At 28.9% G+C, this 18,097-nt stretch overlaps 1 protein-coding gene across 2 annotated transcripts; it reads left to right on the plus strand.

The window, feature by feature from the left end:
- Positions 1–6,803: 6,803 nt before the first annotated feature.
- On the plus strand, positions 6,804–10,764 carry LPAT4 (lysophosphatidyl acyltransferase 4). 2 transcript variants are annotated; one of them, XM_020379844.3, is made up of 4 exons: positions 6,804–7,043; positions 8,700–9,303; positions 9,546–9,676; positions 10,235–10,764. In XM_020379844.3, the coding sequence occupies exons 2-4, from the start codon at positions 8,732–8,734 to the stop codon at positions 10,681–10,683; spliced, it is 1,152 nt and encodes a 383-aa protein (XP_020235433.1). In that variant the 5' UTR covers positions 6,804–7,043; positions 8,700–8,731; the 3' UTR covers positions 10,684–10,764. The 2 variants fall into 2 exon arrangements, with proteins under 2 accessions (XP_020235433.1, XP_029130572.1); XM_029274739.2 differs by lacking the exon at positions 6,804–7,043 and adding an exon at positions 7,709–8,293.
- Positions 10,765–18,097: the final 7,333 nt, after the last annotated feature.

An 18,097-nucleotide genomic window follows, 5' to 3' on the forward strand; every position in this document is an offset into this window, starting at 1 on the left:
TAGGTCGGACCGGACCAGAAAAATTATGAGAAAATTAAAAGTAGACCAAGTTAGATTAGTTTATTTTTAAAATGAATTAAAGTAAACTGACTCACATGAACTACATTGACCGTTTTGACAACTAAAAAAAAAGTGAATTGGTGCAAGAAACGGAGAAACAAAGCTCGAGAGCGTTCTATAAATAGAATGATCTGAATTTTTCCTTTTGATTTTGCTTCTTTTTTCTTTTTGGCTCTTCGTAAACTTCGGTACCAATTTTTTCTTTACCTCTTCTTCTTTTCCTTTTTCCTTTTTTTTTTTTAAAAAATTCTCTTTTTTTTATTTACAACTTTTATTTTGTACGTTTAAAATTTTGATATTTTCTCAGACAAAATTAAGTTATTTCATATATTAATGAAAATAAATTGAAAAGAATGATAAATTTTCACTAATGGTAAATCTTTTATTTTATTACATTATATATGGGGATAAATTAAAGAAATGAAAATCTAAAATTTAGGGGAAAGTTATAAAAGATCGAAAATCTCTGTTGATATGATGTGTTAAAAATTATTATGTGTCCTATGTTCACTCTACTCATATAATCATGTATCTTTTTTCATTTTATTACACAAATCTTATATACCAAATAGACAAATAATAACAAATTATGCACGACCGGCCCAACAATGTGTAAGGTGAAAAGCAAGTTTCAATGAAATTTTTTATATTAAAAATAAATATATATATTGAGCATTTTTGTAATCATATGAGAATAATTTTTGTGAACATAAAAAAACATTTTTAACAATATATCTTTTTTTTTTTGTACTTTGTATAAACTAATAACCAACATTTTTATCATTTTTTTTATCAAGTTCAATATTTTTATCATTATATCTTGGACCGGTCTTGAAATTATAATAAGACAAATATTAATTTATTAATATAATATATTAATCGAACCATTTTTAACATGTTTTTTAAATTAAAATCTTAAAGTATCTGTTTTTATATTTCAATTATATTTTCGTATTACTATTTTCTTTTTTTGGTTGGGCTTTTTGTAGTACTATTGTGTATGTGGACTGTAGTGAACTGTCACGTGATGATTTATATTTGTATAAATTCATTCTTTTCATAGCCATACCATTGGAATATTGACAAATCTTCTGTGAGTTTATTGATCTTCCAGAAGGGAAGGCTTTGTTACTCGTCCAAAATTGTCACTTTTCTTTTTGTCTGCCTTCTGTTTTATTTAACTTATATATTTATCATAAGGCTAGCAACACATTTTTTTAATATATTTTCTTAATTAAAATCTATTGAAAATAATAAAATTAAGAGAAAAAAATTATTAAATAAAAAATGAAATTTATTAAATTTAATATATTTCAATAAATTTTAACTGACGAAAAAAAAAGTGAGTTTAAAAGAAAATGCGTTGCAAACATTATTCATACATTTATATGTCACTCCACATTATTCAAAAGTGAAAATATCATTATAGGCTATTGGTATGGTTTTATTTTACATAATACCTTCTAATCAAACACTAGTTACTAAATACACAAACAAGAATACTTGTCCCGATCAGATTACAATGGGACGGCAAAAATATTTTTTAAAATATGTCACCGATGTTTTTGCTTAAATATCAGAAAATTCCTTAAAATATAAAAATGATATTTGAAATTAAAATTTGACTTTGAGAGCCAATTATGTGTAAAAAAAAGGTACTAATATTCCATGACGCTTGTTTTAATATATGATTATTTTTAATTAATTAATCAACTTATTTATACTTTTTAAGTATAGGACTAAAATAATAATTTTTAATTATAAAAACTAAAACAATTAATTTTAAATTTAAAAGATTAAAAAAAATTCTTATATTAGAGGTATTAAAAAAATCAAATAAAAAAAATGAAATAAGTTCACATAAAAACTATCTTTACATCCAGTCAAATTAATAAACAAATTATAAAACGTACAATTTGTCGTTGTATCTAACAAAAAAGAAATGCTAGTTCAAAATAAGTCATAAATTACTATTCTAATCTTGTTGTCCCGATGTCACGTTATCGGAGCGAACCCATCACTTCAGTTCTCGGCACCTTGAATGTCAACCTCATCACTTAAGTCATTACCTAAATCATACCACAATGAAGATGGGTGAGGAAAATAAACATTCATATGCGAAATACAAGAAAAGAATTCCACCCAACATCTAGTCAATCCACATACAATTCACAATATTAATCAATCACAATAATATTATTAATTCATGAATCAATTAGTTAATATCACCACAATCACATCACAATACAATTCACGTGTCATGTTCATGCTCACATCAATGCATATGCAATGCAACCTCCTAAGAAGTATCAACTCAGAATGTTGTACAATGAGCAAACTTCATCAACCTCCTCAAGCACCGCTACACATGGCCACACCGTTTACATCACTTATGACCGGTGTCATACTGTTAATCACCACTTACACCAATGTATAAATAATACATCCCACATCGTTTACATCATTTATGACTGGTGTCAAACTATTAATCACCACTTAGGCCAGTGTATAAAGATACATCTCCTGTTATCACCACTTATGGCAGGATAAATGTGTATGCAACATGCACCAATGCTCTTGCCACGCCACCTTATACTTTCATCCTTTCTATTCATGCCAATGCACAATTAATATAGATCCACATATTACAACCATTTTCCACCCAATCACATTTCGCACATCAACTCATTCAATTACACATCATTCATGCTTAATCAAACAATAGCCATCTAGTTACACCATACAACCCATAATTATCATCAAAATACATCAATACATATAACACATACATAGATTGCGTCAAGCTTCACCAAGTTGCGCCTGGCTTAAGCCACTATAGAGAGTACATAATTAGTTTTTTATGCCCGACAAAATTATAATTTTGCCCGGCACCAAGAACCCACGCCCGACACTAAGGAGCTAGAAAAAGCTCCCCATGTTATCACACCCGACGTGATTTTGTTTGGGCTTCGCATTCATCAGTATGAATGCAAGCCCAACACCAAGAACTAAAGCTCGACGCCAACACATTTTCCAGAAAATGCAATATGAACGGAACATCCCATAAATTTAAGATCAATCATGTAATCATTCTTTCACTAATTTAATCAATCAAAAACACGTATTTTCACACAGAAACACAACATACATCATCAATTTCATGAGCTCACATCTTATTTAACAATACCTAATCCCTAATGAAAACTTAACCCAAAGAGACATTACAAGAGACTTAAACTCAATTATCGATCAAAACCCCAATTTTTAACGAATAATACAAGAAACACGATCATAAATTAATACAGAACCTAATTAAATTGTCAATTCCAACATCATAATAGAATTTGGGGAAATCTTATGAATTTAAGGATTTCTTCCACTACTCATTCTCTTTTGCAATCTCACACATGAATCACTCATTTCCCTCCCCATACCTTATCGTGTCGATGAGATTAGTCTGATGTCGTTTGAGATGACTCTGAGCACTTCTCCTCAGAGCTCCTTCCTTCTCTTCCCTTTTCTCTCTTAATCCTTCAGAGCGCAAAATGAAGCAGATGTGTCAACTCTCTTAAAAGCTCACTAAAACAGATCAAAATCCAACCCATTTCCCTTCTCTCGTTAAATTAAATAAATAAATATTATATAATAATTCCCCTCTTGTAAAAATAAACAATATTTTTTACTATAATACAATAATACTAATAATATTATTATTTTTTTTAAAAATATGGTGTTACACATGTTTACCTAATCTTACTATTTTCAATAACTCATGTTTTATATCAAACTTTTTTTATACATCGTTTCATTAATTCAAATCAATGTTTAAAATATTTTTATAATTATTCATCAATTTGAATTAATGAAATAGAGTATAAAATAATTTTCAAAATTTTTAACATACTTGATATATGCATTAAAAAATTTTAATTTAACAATTAAATCATTAAAATTTGATGTAGAACATAAGTTATGAAGTGAAATAAGTCTAAGTGTTATAATTTAATATTCAAAATAGTTAATTGAAGAATATAATAGTATCATTCACATAATTTTAATTATTATGGAATTTTTATAACTCATTTGTCTAGCTACATATAATAAGATGTTTTTATTTTTGTATGATATTATGTATTCTTCAATTAAATTCTTTTGACTAGAAGTAGAATAACCATTTTTTTTTTGTAACATTACAATAATTTATAAATATGATTTTATTTGTCTAATATAAAATTTTACATTATATTTATTCCTTTGTACATATTTTTATTTTATTGTTTTATTCTCATTTGACATAAAAATATTTAACCAATATTTATTTCACAAGTAATTAATAAAATAAAACTCTTGTTCATATGCACATTTTTTTTTTTTTGAACGACAAATGTTAATGGTTAGTTTGTTAGTTGTTTTTGGGGAGATTTGAACCCACACCCTCTTACTAGTTTTAAAATAATACAAGAATGTGTCTTATATTATGTTTTTTTTACCCTCCCTTTAATTTTATAATTTGAATTCAGTGTTCTAAATTTTTTAATTGTTGTTAATTTTTTTTATTACTTTTGTTTATATTTTGATTTTTTTTAATTACTTTTCATTCTTAATCATTCTTAACAAGAGTTTCTCTCTTTTTCATATAATATTTATGATTTTATTTTCAAACATATAATAATAATAATAATTATTTTTTAAACAAATTGTCCTCACTGACACAAATTCCTACCTATGTTAATGTCTAGACCTATATCTAAGTAAAAGAATCAATTCCACACATATTAAAAAAATTATTAAATATATTTAATTTTTCTATTTCACATTAAATATGCATTTTATTGTGTTATTATTTATTATTATAAGAATATTTTTTTGAATTAAGAGTATCAAATAAAAAAAAAATCACTCATTGAAATGTACATAAATTTTAGTCTAATAAAAATCTAAACATTTTTAATATATAAATATTATTAAGAAAAAATTGTCTTGTTACACTTCATTACACTTTCTTTCTTTTCCTTTCTCTTATTTTCTGCATAGCACGTAAGAATTCTGTCTTGTGTATGCAGTCGCGTTAAATCTTGGAATCAGTTATTTCATTTTTAAAGTGTCTTTAACGTAATGAGGAGATTAATTACTATTATCGATACCAGGAAAAAAAAACATAGAACTTAAAATTTTAATATAACCATGTGCTTTTATTTCAATAGATTGTTCTTAACGCCATGGGAAACATCAGAACTAATGTACAATACAATGTCAATGATGAGTGTTTATTACCGATGTCATGCGTTGTTTTTGGGCTTTCGGGAGAAGTTCCTCGAACGATTCGCCCACAACAGCAACATTCCACCACAATAATGATAAGCATTTTTCTATTTTCTAGAAGCAAAAGCAATTCGGTTGGTAGATCAAAGGATGACTTGTCAAGTATTGTGTGCTACACTTTACCTAAATAAATAAATATTTTAATTAATTAAATGTAATAAATAAATAATTTTAATCTGTAAATATTATATGATGTATTTAATTAATTTTACTCTTTAATTCCTTAAGAGATAAGATTCAACAAATATTTAAAATTCTGTTAAAAAAATATTTAAAATAACCACAGATTTTATAGTATATTTTAGAGAAGTAGATATAAAAAAATTTGAAAATAACAAATGATGCCATATAGTTTTTCAAGTCATTATAAAATTTAAATAATTTTTAATTACAAGATAACTAATAATTAAAATATAATATAAAACGTTCATACTATCAATTTATTTCAATTAAATTTAAAAATGCTTAATTGTGCATTTCATTTATTTAGTATAGTTATTTTTCTATGAACTTGATTCTTTATTTTTTTTTGTTTTTCAAATTTGATCATCAACTATTTAATGTATTTGGTATCTTCACATGAAATATTTAACATAAGCGATGATATGATAATGCAGTAAACTATCACATCAATATACTAATGTTGTTTGAGTAGAAAATCTTAAGTTTTGATATTGTGGATGAAAAAATAATTATTAAAAAATAAAATCATACTAAATTTGATTGGTAAAGTAATTTGATAAGGATTAGTTATCAATAAATCTCTTTATTAATAATATGATTATCATAATCAATTTTCTTATGATTAATTATTATTAATGTTAGAGAATCTGATTGATTATTTTAGAGTTATCTTTTTTTTTAATCACATTTTTTTATATACAAGACTTAAATTTAATATCTTACCTAAAAAATCAAATTCACTACCACTTAGACCAATTATATGTAGTTGATGCTTATTTTTTTTCTATAACAATTAACATGGTTGTAATTTAAGATATATAATTATAGAGGTTTTTTTACAAAGTTCAATTTTTTTCTTATTTTTGCTTTATTTTTTAATTTAAATTAATTAGATTTAATTGATTGATTTATTGTCCAACTTGTAATAAATGGAGGCAAATCAAGTGATTTACTTTAATTTTAATGTTTAAGGAAGTTAATTATTTTTAAATTATAACGAAATTGAAAAATGAAAATGACTAATTAGAAGGAATTGAGTGTGCAAATTGATAAATCATAAATGAATGAGTAGATAAGGTAAAAATAAAAATAATAATAATAATAATAATAATAATAATAATAATAATAATAATAATAATAAAAAAGTAATAACAAGGCAAAGAAGCAAGTTTTGGTCTGATAGAAAGCGATGGGATCTGAAAGTGGACCCAAATGGCAAATTGGTTGGCTCTTTTCTTCCTATAAAACAAATGATACAAAACTCTTCACTGTTCACAGATACACCGCTGTGCCTCGCCGCTGCTGATTTCTTCCCCAAACGGTATCCCAATTTCAGATTCCCAGATTCCTGTTCCATTCATTCATTCATTCATACAAACCTTTCGATTCCAATTGGAACCCACTCACAACACAACAACAACAACAAAAACAGAAAACCAAAATCAACTCTCCCAAACCCTGAGAATCTCTCACGCAAGGTGAGTTTTAAGTCAACTACTCTTACTCTTCATAATTTCTTGTTCCACTTTTTCTCTTTTAGGTTCCAATTTCTTGCGTCTTACTTTTCTCCTCTTAATCGAATCTCAATTTCGTCTTTCTTTCCTTGAGAATTTTCAATTGTTCTGCTTTCTGCTCTGCTGTACGCCTATTCAATACAATTTTTTAATGTGTTTTCTTTATGTCATTTATCATGATTATATGCTCTGCCAAACAAGGTTTTAGGTAGATTCCAAACGTACTTATTCATTCTCCAATAACTTGATACATTTGGGAAGTTATTCTTTCCTAGGAAATAATAGGGTTGGGGTATTAATCCAGAGAAATCTGGGTGATCATAATAAGATAGTTTTTAATTTTTTAATTTACCATCTTTCCTTGAAAACCGGATGCGAGACACCATTGAGAAATGGTTTTGGGAGTTTATTTGGATGGTAGGAGTTAGAGTGCACAGTATTTAGAGGCATTTTTGTTGCTATTAAGCACAAAGAGTTGAAAGTTTCAGGAATTCCCTGCTATTTCAGAGCTCTTTATCCTCTTACCCCAGCCAGTTCTGTATTTTTTTATTTTTATTTTTTTGTCGTTTCTGTTCTCAGCTAGTAAAGCCATTTATTTTATATTTTTTACTTTTAATTGCAAAATTCTACCTTATTTTCATTTCATTTTTTGTTTTCATGAAAATATAAAATAAAACAGAAAACAATAAAAAAGTGTTTTAGATACGGAAAATAATATAAATATAAATAAGGTAGTATTTTTTTTTAATTAAAAAGAGAAATGAAAACAAAATTTGTCCTCTCAATTTGGCAGAAATATGCTTTTGTTTCTGAATCGTATGTGCAACATAGTGAATTGATGCATTATGGTGTGGTTTGAAATTTTACTGGGTCCATGGATGATGATATGATTTGGCATTTCATATTCTTTGGCAAGGTGTTAGGCTAATAAATTCGAATTTACTGCTTCCAAGTTTTTAGACTACTGTACCATCCATCATTCTGCAATTAAAAGGATTCGGTACTTAATCTCGGTCTGGTTCCTCTGCCACTTGGGGATGTCTCTGTGGAAAGGAATACTGAATTTTACTTCTTTGGAAAAGCATCTTTTTCCACTCATTTGTAATTATTATTATACAATTATTGTAATTCATCATATTACTATATATATAACTGCAGTATCCAACAAGTTTGTGAGTCACTAAAGCTGGAAGGTCATGTTAGCAATTTAACAGGTCACTTTAAAAATAGGATCCAGCTTACTGGGTTTACTGAGTTTTAAAATTGAATTTTCTTTTTTTTTTCTGTCTTTTTACTATTTCAGTTAATATAGGATTACCCAACTTATATAGAGGATAATTTATAACTGAGTGACTGATCTTATATTTCTGTTTTCTGGATTTTTTAATATAAGATACTTCTCATTTAGCAGGTGGTTAGAAAACATTTAATATACCCTATGAAATACAGAACTTTTAGTTAGTACTTAACATAAGCATTAAATGATTTTTGTATTTTGATATAATAAATACTTTCAGTGTTGATAAATAATTTATACTTTTAATATGAATTTATGTTATTGTTATTAATACTTGTCGGAACTGGGGATTATCAAAATAACATTACGGTACATTATTGCAGAAGGGAAGTTTTTCAACAGTTTCTTGAAGAAGATGGAGGTTTGCGGGTCAATCAAATCTGAAAGTAGTTTAAAGCACCGCCCTCTGACCCCTATTAGGTTGTTAAGGGGTCTGATATGTTTAGTGGTGTTTCTGTCTACAGCTTTTATGTGTTTAGTCTATTTTACGCCGGTGGCAGTTGTAGGATTGCGGCTTTTCAGCATACGTTGTAGCAGGAAGACAGTGTCATTCATCTTTGGACTTTGGCTATCTCTTTGGCCTTTTCTATTCGAAAAGATAAACAAAACTAAAGTTGTCTTTTCTGGAGACAGTATTCCAATGAAGGAACGTGTTTTACTAATTGCAAATCACAGAACTGAGGTTGATTGGATGTACTTGTGGGATCTTGCACTTAGAAAGGGAAGACTGGGATGCATAAAATACATCCTTAAGAGCAGTCTGATGAAACTACCTATTTTTGGTTGGGGATTTCACATTCTGGAGTTCATTGCAGTGGAGAGGAAGTGGGAGATAGATGAGCAAATATTGCACCAAAAGCTTTCAACCTTAAAGGATCCTCAAGATCCCTTATGGCTAGCTATTTTTCCTGAAGGAACCGATTATACGTACTACCTGATATCCCTCTTATCTTGGATCCTGTCTTTTAATTTTCAAGTCCTTTTATCATCATTTGATAATAATATTAAGTTATTAACTAATTTCAATTTCACAAATTACTTTATTTGGTTTTTTATCTTTATGAATTTGATATTTTATTTTGTCTAGCATGCTAAAATTTGGGAATCATATTATACCATACAAAAAATATTAAGATACACATTTGACAGGTTTGTTTTTTATTATGTAGTGATAAGAAGAGTAAAAATAGTCAAAAATTTGCTGCTGAAGCTGGACTCCCTGTACTCACAAATGTATTACTTCCAAAAACAAAGGGGTTTCATGCTTGCTTGAAAGCTCTACGAGACTCATTGGATGCAGGTTTCTTTTATTATTTCCTTTTATTATTTCAACTCTTTTTTTTTTAAGATACTAAGATCATTTCATAGTGACTTTATTGTGCCTATTTATGAAATTATGTAATCTGTGTTATAAAATACAAACTGACTGTGTTTTTGAAAATTATAATTTTTCTATCACTGCAGCATTTTATGTGTGCATCTTTGTACATGAATCTATACTAATAATAAAAGGGATTCACTCTTTTAGTGTTCACTATTATCTTTTTTATTTTATTTTTAATAATTATATATAACCTTTAATAATCATACAAATTATTAAACAAATTTATTATTTTTTCTCTTTTTAAACTTTGTCTTTTTTCACACTAATATATATAATATTAGTTTATCCAAAATTATTAGGTGATTTTAAATTATATAATTCTTAATAATTTACTATATAACATGTATTTAAGTATTGTTTATTTTTTTAAAATTAAAAAACTTGAATATGTCATAATGTAAAAATCCATTGAAACTATGAACACCAAATGATTCTTAATTTACTAATAATTTTCAAATCTGCTCATACATACAGTGTACGATGTGACAATTGCATACAAGAATCAGTGTCCTTCCTTTCTGGACAATGTTTTTGGTATTGACCCTTCAGAAGTGCACATGCATGTTCGGCGTATTCCTGTGGAGAAGATTCCGACCTCTGAAACCAACGCTGGTTCTTGGTTAATGAATACATTCCAGATCAAGGACCAACTGCTTTCAGATTTTAAGATTCAAGGCCATTTCCCTAACCAACTAAATGAGAATGAGATTTCTACATTTAAGAGCTTACTTACTGTTACCTTGGTAGTTTCGGTTACTGTCATGTTTATTTATTTTACATTTTTCTCTCTCTTTTGGTTTAAACTGTATGTAGGTCTATCTTGTGCATATCTTGCTGTTGCAACGTGCTTCAATTTTCAATTGATGCCTTTATCTAACTATGTTCATGCACTCCATAACAAGAAGACACAAAAGAGTGTATAGTGCTCTCAATTTTGTCAATGTATGATCTTGGTCTTGAACTTCAAATTGAAGTGCAAATTATTTGTTGGGTTTTTTCTTTCACAGTTTTGGTCACCAGGAAATCAAAAGTAACATTTTACAACCGAGATTTTGCAGGACTTTTCAAAGCTAAGATTTTTAGATGACTAGTGTGTCATACTTTTTTTTTCAATTTTGAATATAAGTAAAAAAAAAATTCATGGTTGTATTTTTAATCTTCTTTTTTAGTTTCAAATATAAACAAATATTAACTAATTTTACTGTATTAAATATTATTTTTTAAATATCATTTCATTTAATTCAAATTATATTTTAATAATTTTTTTTTCTATTTTTCAACATCAAGTTTTAAAGAAGCTATCAGGAAAATAAATTATGTTTTAGATGAGATTAACAAAATCAAATTATAGAAATTATCTTTTTTAGTTAGTATAAATCAATTTTTATTTGTTTATTTTTACTAATATTCATACTAAAAAAAATAATGTACAAGCCAAGTAAAAAAAAATGAATAAAAATTTAATGTGACTTGTCATGCCGTCAGCATTTAATTCACATTTAATGCTTTGCAGCGGTTATATTACATGATATGATTTTAGAGAACAGAAAATTGAAAGGAAAAAAATTAGTATATGCAATATTTTAAGAATGAAAAGTGTATAAAAAAAAAATTATATCAAACTTTTTATATATATGTAACAAAATTAATGATTTTCCATTTCAATAAATTTATATCTCTAATAGTCCTATACAAATTTAAAGAGTTCAACACTTTTAATTTGGAACGAGCAATACAAGTAGTAAAATAAAGTGAAATATAATAAAAAAATATTTTAACTCTTTTAAAATGGAAAATGTATTTTAAAAAATAAAATATATTTATAATTATTATAAATAAAATCAACTATTAATAATTATAATAAAATTATATTCTTATAGAATAAAATATAATTTATTATAATATCAAATCGTTAATTTATAATTATTATAACATTTTATTCTTTAAAGTGAAGTATAATTCTCTCATTTTAAAAAATTAAATTTGATAAAAAAAATATTAAAAAATATTAATTAATAAAGAGTCAATAGGTAAAATCTTAACGATTACATATAAATCATAACATTAGGTTCAATCATTTAACATAAAATAAAATATATTTAACTAGAAAGGTAGAAAAAAGAACATAACAAACAAACAAGCATATGAATTAATAGTATGATATAATTACATATGGATACATAGCGTATTTTTTCTTAGTTTAATATATAAAAGTTTATATCGTACAATTAATAATCAAAATTAATGCATTAAGATCTTTATAGAACTTTCATTATAAATTTTAAAAGCAAAGTGTTTAATTTGGAACAAAGACCACCATACCAACCTTTTTGCATTGCCATGATTTGTTCTCTTTATGCCGACTTCAATTCTCCAGCAAGTAATGATACGTTGATGTCTTTTGTTTTTTTACATATATAAATATTTTGTATGTCAGACACTGTATCAACGTTTGTTATTAATTTTCTTAATTAACTCATGCCATATATTTTCCATTTCCAGCTTAATTGTTGCAGAGCTACAACTTGCTTGATCCTGTCAAGTATCATGTTTTGTTTTCAGCTCCAGATCCAACCCCCACATGGTGGAAGAGGACAAATTTTGATGGGTTAATGCTATTTATTGAATGCGTGGACCAAAAGATAGAATAAGGCAAGCTATTGAATATGTTATTATTGAAATGTTTATCAAATTTTACAAATAATTTCGAGCAATTTTAATGGGAGTTGCTTGTCCCATGAAGCAACTCAAGTCCTAATTTTTTATTATTGGAAGACTCTGACGTGGCAACATGAGTTGCTTCCTCAAGCAACCGTTCCTTACCAGATTTCAAACAAATCTTATTGAACATATTTGGGAATATTTCGAAAATAATAATGATAAAAATTAATTTCGTTTAATGTTCATGTATTTATTATTATTTTATTTTATTTTTAATATCTACTTATTGTGTATTTTTTCTCGTAATTTATTTTCTCATTATAGTACAATTACCATTTTTAATAAAAATTTAAAATTAGTTCATAATTGATTAGAAAAAAAAATTCTAAAAGTTGAATTTCTTAAAATTTCTTGTCATCGGAATAAATTTGTGTTTGAATTACTTAATACTAATATGTACACTCGAGATCACTTTTTTTAATTTTTCAATGCATGAAACAACTCAAATGAGTTGCTTCTATTGGAGATGCCTTCATATCTCTACCTACTAAGCAATTAATTTTTTGACTGTCCATCAGATCTGCTATTCATATCATCCCAAATAAATAAATGTAAACCTTAAGGTTTGAGTCTTTTTCTCTAAGAGCGTTCATTAGGAGATTAGACATCATATCAGCAGTATTTTGAGTTTCAGACGGACTAAGGAGTTGGGTGAAGTACCTCGAGGTTTTTCTAATTTACCAAAAAAGTTAAAAAGCAGTTTTTCCAAGAAATCCTTTATAAGACTAATCAACGTCTTTGCAATTGGAAAGTTTGATCCGTGTCCTTTGCTAGCATATTTATGCTCACATTGTTACTTGTGTTTAAAAGTTTTCTATGTGAAGATGGTGATTGGGATGTGTTGAAGATTGGAATTGGATTAAGCCTAAAAAAATGAAAATCACTCTATGGAAAATAACGCATTCAACTCTCATGACTAATGTTGAATGTCACAGGGGAGGTTTTACCCGAGGTGTAAATTGTCTCATTTGTAATCAAGTTGCAAAAGATGTTCTTCATGTTTTTAGGGACTGTGAATTTGGAATATGGTTACTAAGAATTAGAGCTATTCTCTTTTCTTTGGTGGTCAAATCATTCCTTGGATTTTGAATAATATCGTTTGCAACTCTACTGCTTTGGCTGATTGGAGTTTAATGTTTGTCTGCACCTTAGATTGCATTTAGAAGAAAAGAAATGATAAAGTTTTCAATAACTCTCTTGCCAGTGTTTTGGATGATGTTGACAGAATCAACAAACATATTTACCTTGTTTCTCATATCAAGTCTACAATTCATCCATCTACTAACAGAGACTTGAACAAGATCAAAGTTAATGTAGATGATGCGTTTTCTCCAATAGACAATAAAGCTGACTATGTCAGAGTATTGAAGAATCGTAATGCAATTTTTATTTGTGCGTTTTCTTCTAAGAATCTAAGCTTTAGAGTCTCTCTTTCCTTGTAAACATGTTTATTTTGGAAATTTTCTAATGTATATTAGGAGTCTAATTCTCGACTTGTTTTTTTAAGACTAAATCAAATATTATTAATGAGAAAAAAAAAAAGTTGAATACAGTCATAAGGTGAATTATACCAAAATTAAAAATATAGTAATAGTAATTATAGAAATTGGTCTATCAATATATATGATAATTCAAGTCTAACTTCAACAATAACAATCTAAGTCCAAAATAAAAATAATGAAAATACTAAAATAATATAAACCAGCAATGTCTCAATAATAAAACAAAATCAATAAGATTCTAAAGTAGATTCATCTTCCTTCATAAAAATAACTAACAACAATATACAATTAAGATATACATGTTGCTATCACAAATAAAGTTGAACCTGCTCATGGTATGGAGAAAAAAGTAACGGTAGAGTATTTAGCACGAATCCAATACCATCACTTGTAGATTGTAACAGCCTGATTTTCACAAATTGTGCGAAGGCCCAAAAGCTCAATATGGGTGATTTAGTAGCCCAAAACGGGTCGTTCCCAAACTGGAATGGGTCATTTCAAACTACTAAAAAGACCTATTTTTGGTAGCCCAGAACGGGCCGTTCCCAAATTGGAACGGGCCATTCCAAACTACCAAAATGGCCTATAACCCTAGTTGGGAACGGGCCATTCCAAATATGGCCGTTATGGGTTAAAATGCAACCCCAGAACGAGTCGTTCTAGTTTGAGAACGGGTCGTTCTGGATGTAAAATTTTACACATGCTGTCAGAGTCCAGAACGGTCCGTTCCGGATTTGAAAGGGGCTGTTTTGGCGACGCCTGATGCCTATAAATAGAGCGCTCTAGCACTCCCAAAAAGCACACTTTTCAGTTCTGACTTCTTTCAGTTCTGACTTCTTTTCCTTCTACATTCTCCAAAGACCGAGGGGAACCTAAAGGAGGAGATCACCCAGATCCTGCTATAGTTTCAGCTACTGTTTATCGAGGTACGGGGGATAAAGGGAATTACTTATATGTACGGTTACATGAGAGAATTGGGTAGAGGAGGAATCCCGTAAGATTATGGATAATTTTATAATTATTTCTGTTTGAGAAATTGATGATCCCGTTAGACTTTACATATATTGAGAATTAGGAATATGCCAATAATTTGTAAAAATGTTGATATGAGAAAGAGAACGAGATTGTAGAAAAGTGCCTGTGAGTTAGGTTTTGGAAAAATTGGGGGTTTTACTATTTGGGTTAAAATTCTGCTAAATTGATGATTTCATCGAGTTTTATATTAATTTATAAATGTGATTGTTATATTATTTGGTAAAATTGATGATCTAGATATGGAATGTGGTGTGATGCCTTCGTACATACATTATATCTACTGTCTTATTATTGAATTGATAACATGATGTGAGTATGTTGACATGAAATGAGATGTGTGGAATATGAATGAGATGTGATTGTGGATCCTCATACTGATGACCAGGGGTGAGCACGACCCTAGGTTGCTAAAAGGGTAGCGTGACCTTGGCACAGTGTTATGTCAGGGGTGAGCACGACCCTAGGCTGCTAAAAGGGTAGCGTGACCTTGGCACAATGTTATGTCAGGGGTGAGCACGACCCTAGGCTTCTACAAGGGTAGCGTGACCTTGACATAGTGTTAATTATAAGATTTGTGATGATCGTGATTGTGATGTGATTGTGGTTCCTCACACATATGACCAGGGATGAGACGACCCTGGGTAAGTGATGCTACAGGGATGGAGTGCCCATGGCATAGTGTGGGATGAGTGAAGCAATTAATACGTATCACTTATGTCTAGAGTGGCATGACCTTGAGATGGTGTGACCATTGACATAGTGTTAATTGCAAGATTTGTGATAGATTGGTGTGATTGTGAAATTGTGATGTGAATATGATACATGATTGATAGAATTAGAATGTATGGATACGCTTGTAAAGACTTCATTAATTGATGAGTTATGATAAGATTATGTTGTGTTTTTCCTTGGGTTCTTTATATATAGATGTTTTTCTTTTCTCACCGTACAATTTGTGGATGTTTTTAGGTGAGGAAGATCCGACTATGAGTGGCATCTAGAATGCTAATAGTTGAATTATTGGTACGCTCTAATATTGTGACATCGGGGCAGAGAATTTCTAGGACATGGATTTTATTTGTATATGGAGTTGTACTTATTATTTTGAAAATATTTTGTAACCTCTTATGTTTTATTCTCCAAGTTTCATTTTCAAAATATTTTGGATATTGAAGAATGTTCCTAAAGGTTTTTATGTGAACCCTTTTACCGATGTTGAAAAATTTATTTCCTTAGTTTATTTACATTATTACAATATATATGTGTTGGGGTAGTAAGGGTGTCACATTTAGTGGTATCAGAGCAGGTCGATCCAATCGGCCGTGAGTTATGTACTTATCATGATTCTGTTGTGTACTCTGAAAGTGTTTTGTTTGTTGTGTACTTTGATGATACTTTGATTTGATAATGATGATGATAAAGATGATGTTCTCCTTGTGTTGATATTGTTGAGTTTGATACTGTTAGATTATATTGTAATTAGAGGAATGATAGATAGTGTTAGCTAATATTATTATGACTGCTCTTCTTCATTCTTATGAGTGCTTATTTGTTTGATACTTCTTGCTTACGTAAGAAGTAGTAGATGAGTGATATCTCTTGTGTTGCAAGCATATGTGCTAGTAGTAGTGGACGAAGTCGTGTGCTAACCAACTAGAACTATTAGAACCTTGGATGTGGGTGAGACATTGATTTGTCGAGTTTATTAAGAGCTTACGATTGGTTGAGTTTTTGAAATCTATAGTTGTAGCGATTGAATCCAAGTAGGTTGTATGTTGAGAATTGGAGTTTTGGTATTCTTAAGAAGAGATTGAAGTGTTGATAATTTCTGGAGTTTTATGCTTGCATGTTGACCTTTTATGGTTTAGGTAGCATGTGAGTTTTATTTTTCTGAATCTTTTGTACTGAATATGTGAGTTGTTTTGGTTTAGTATTGTAGTAGGAAGCTTGGATATGAGTTTGAGGTGGAACGGAGTGAGTTTGGAATGGTTGAGGTATTTTGTGGGATGTTAGTACACTATTGTTGTATGGTGTAAGGGATATTTTCGCTGCAGTTTTGTTGTGCCAGTATGAGTATCGTATTGACAGAATTAGATTTTGTTGTCTTCATGAAATTTGTAGCCTTAGATGTTATCTTTCCAATGGAACTAGAATAAGATAAAACGGAGGTCTAGAACTTCAGTTATAATTGCTTTAGTGATTAGAGGTCTAGCTATATGAAGTGAGTTTTCTAGGCCCTGTAAATTCTAGCAGAGGTATAATGTAGATCTATCTATGGTAGAAGTTGTGCTTAAGTGGGAGATACTTAAGTCAATTAGTGAGGTTAGGAGTTTCTTGGGTTAGTTCTTTGTTATTGGAGATTTATTGAGTAAATTTCTAAGATAGCATTACCTTTGAGCAGATTGACTAAGAAGAGTGTTATCTTTGCGTGAGATAGTAAGTGTGAGAGTAGTTCCCAAATTCTTAAGGAAAGATCGACTAGTGCACCAGTGTTAGCATTGGCCGATCTTAGTAAGTCTTGTGTGGTATATGTTGATGTTTCTAAGATAGGTTTGGGTGGAGTGTTGATGCAAGAAGGAAAGGTAGTAGCTTATGATTCTAGGCAACTGAAAATTCATGAGAGGAATTACCTACCCATGACCTTAAGTTAGCGGTTGTAATATTTATACTAAGATTTGGAGACACTACTTGTATGATTTTAAGCTTGAGGTATTTTAGTGATCATAAGAGCCTTAAATATCTTTTGACCAAAGGAGTTGAATATGAGACAAAAGATATAGTTGAAATTTCTTAAGGATTAGGATTTTAATCTTAGTGGTTATCTGGGTAAAGACAATATGGTGGTTGATGCTTTGAGTAAGAAACCTCTATAATTATCTTCCCTTATGATTAGAGAGATGAATCTTTTTGGCTCAAATTAGAGATTTAAGTTTGGCTTATAAGGTTACCCTTAGTAGTGTGAGACTAGATATGACTCAAGTAACAAGTGGATTGTTGAAAGAAATTTGAGAGGCATAATTAGTTTATTCATTTTAGTGACAAGATATGAGGCTATAGAACATGGTAATGGATAAGAGGT

This window comes from Cajanus cajan, chromosome 9 (assembly GCF_000230855.2).
Source record: "Cajanus cajan strain Asha chromosome 9, NIPB_CcT2T_4, whole genome shotgun sequence".
Classification (NCBI taxonomy): Eukaryota; Viridiplantae; Streptophyta; class Magnoliopsida; order Fabales; family Fabaceae; genus Cajanus; species Cajanus cajan.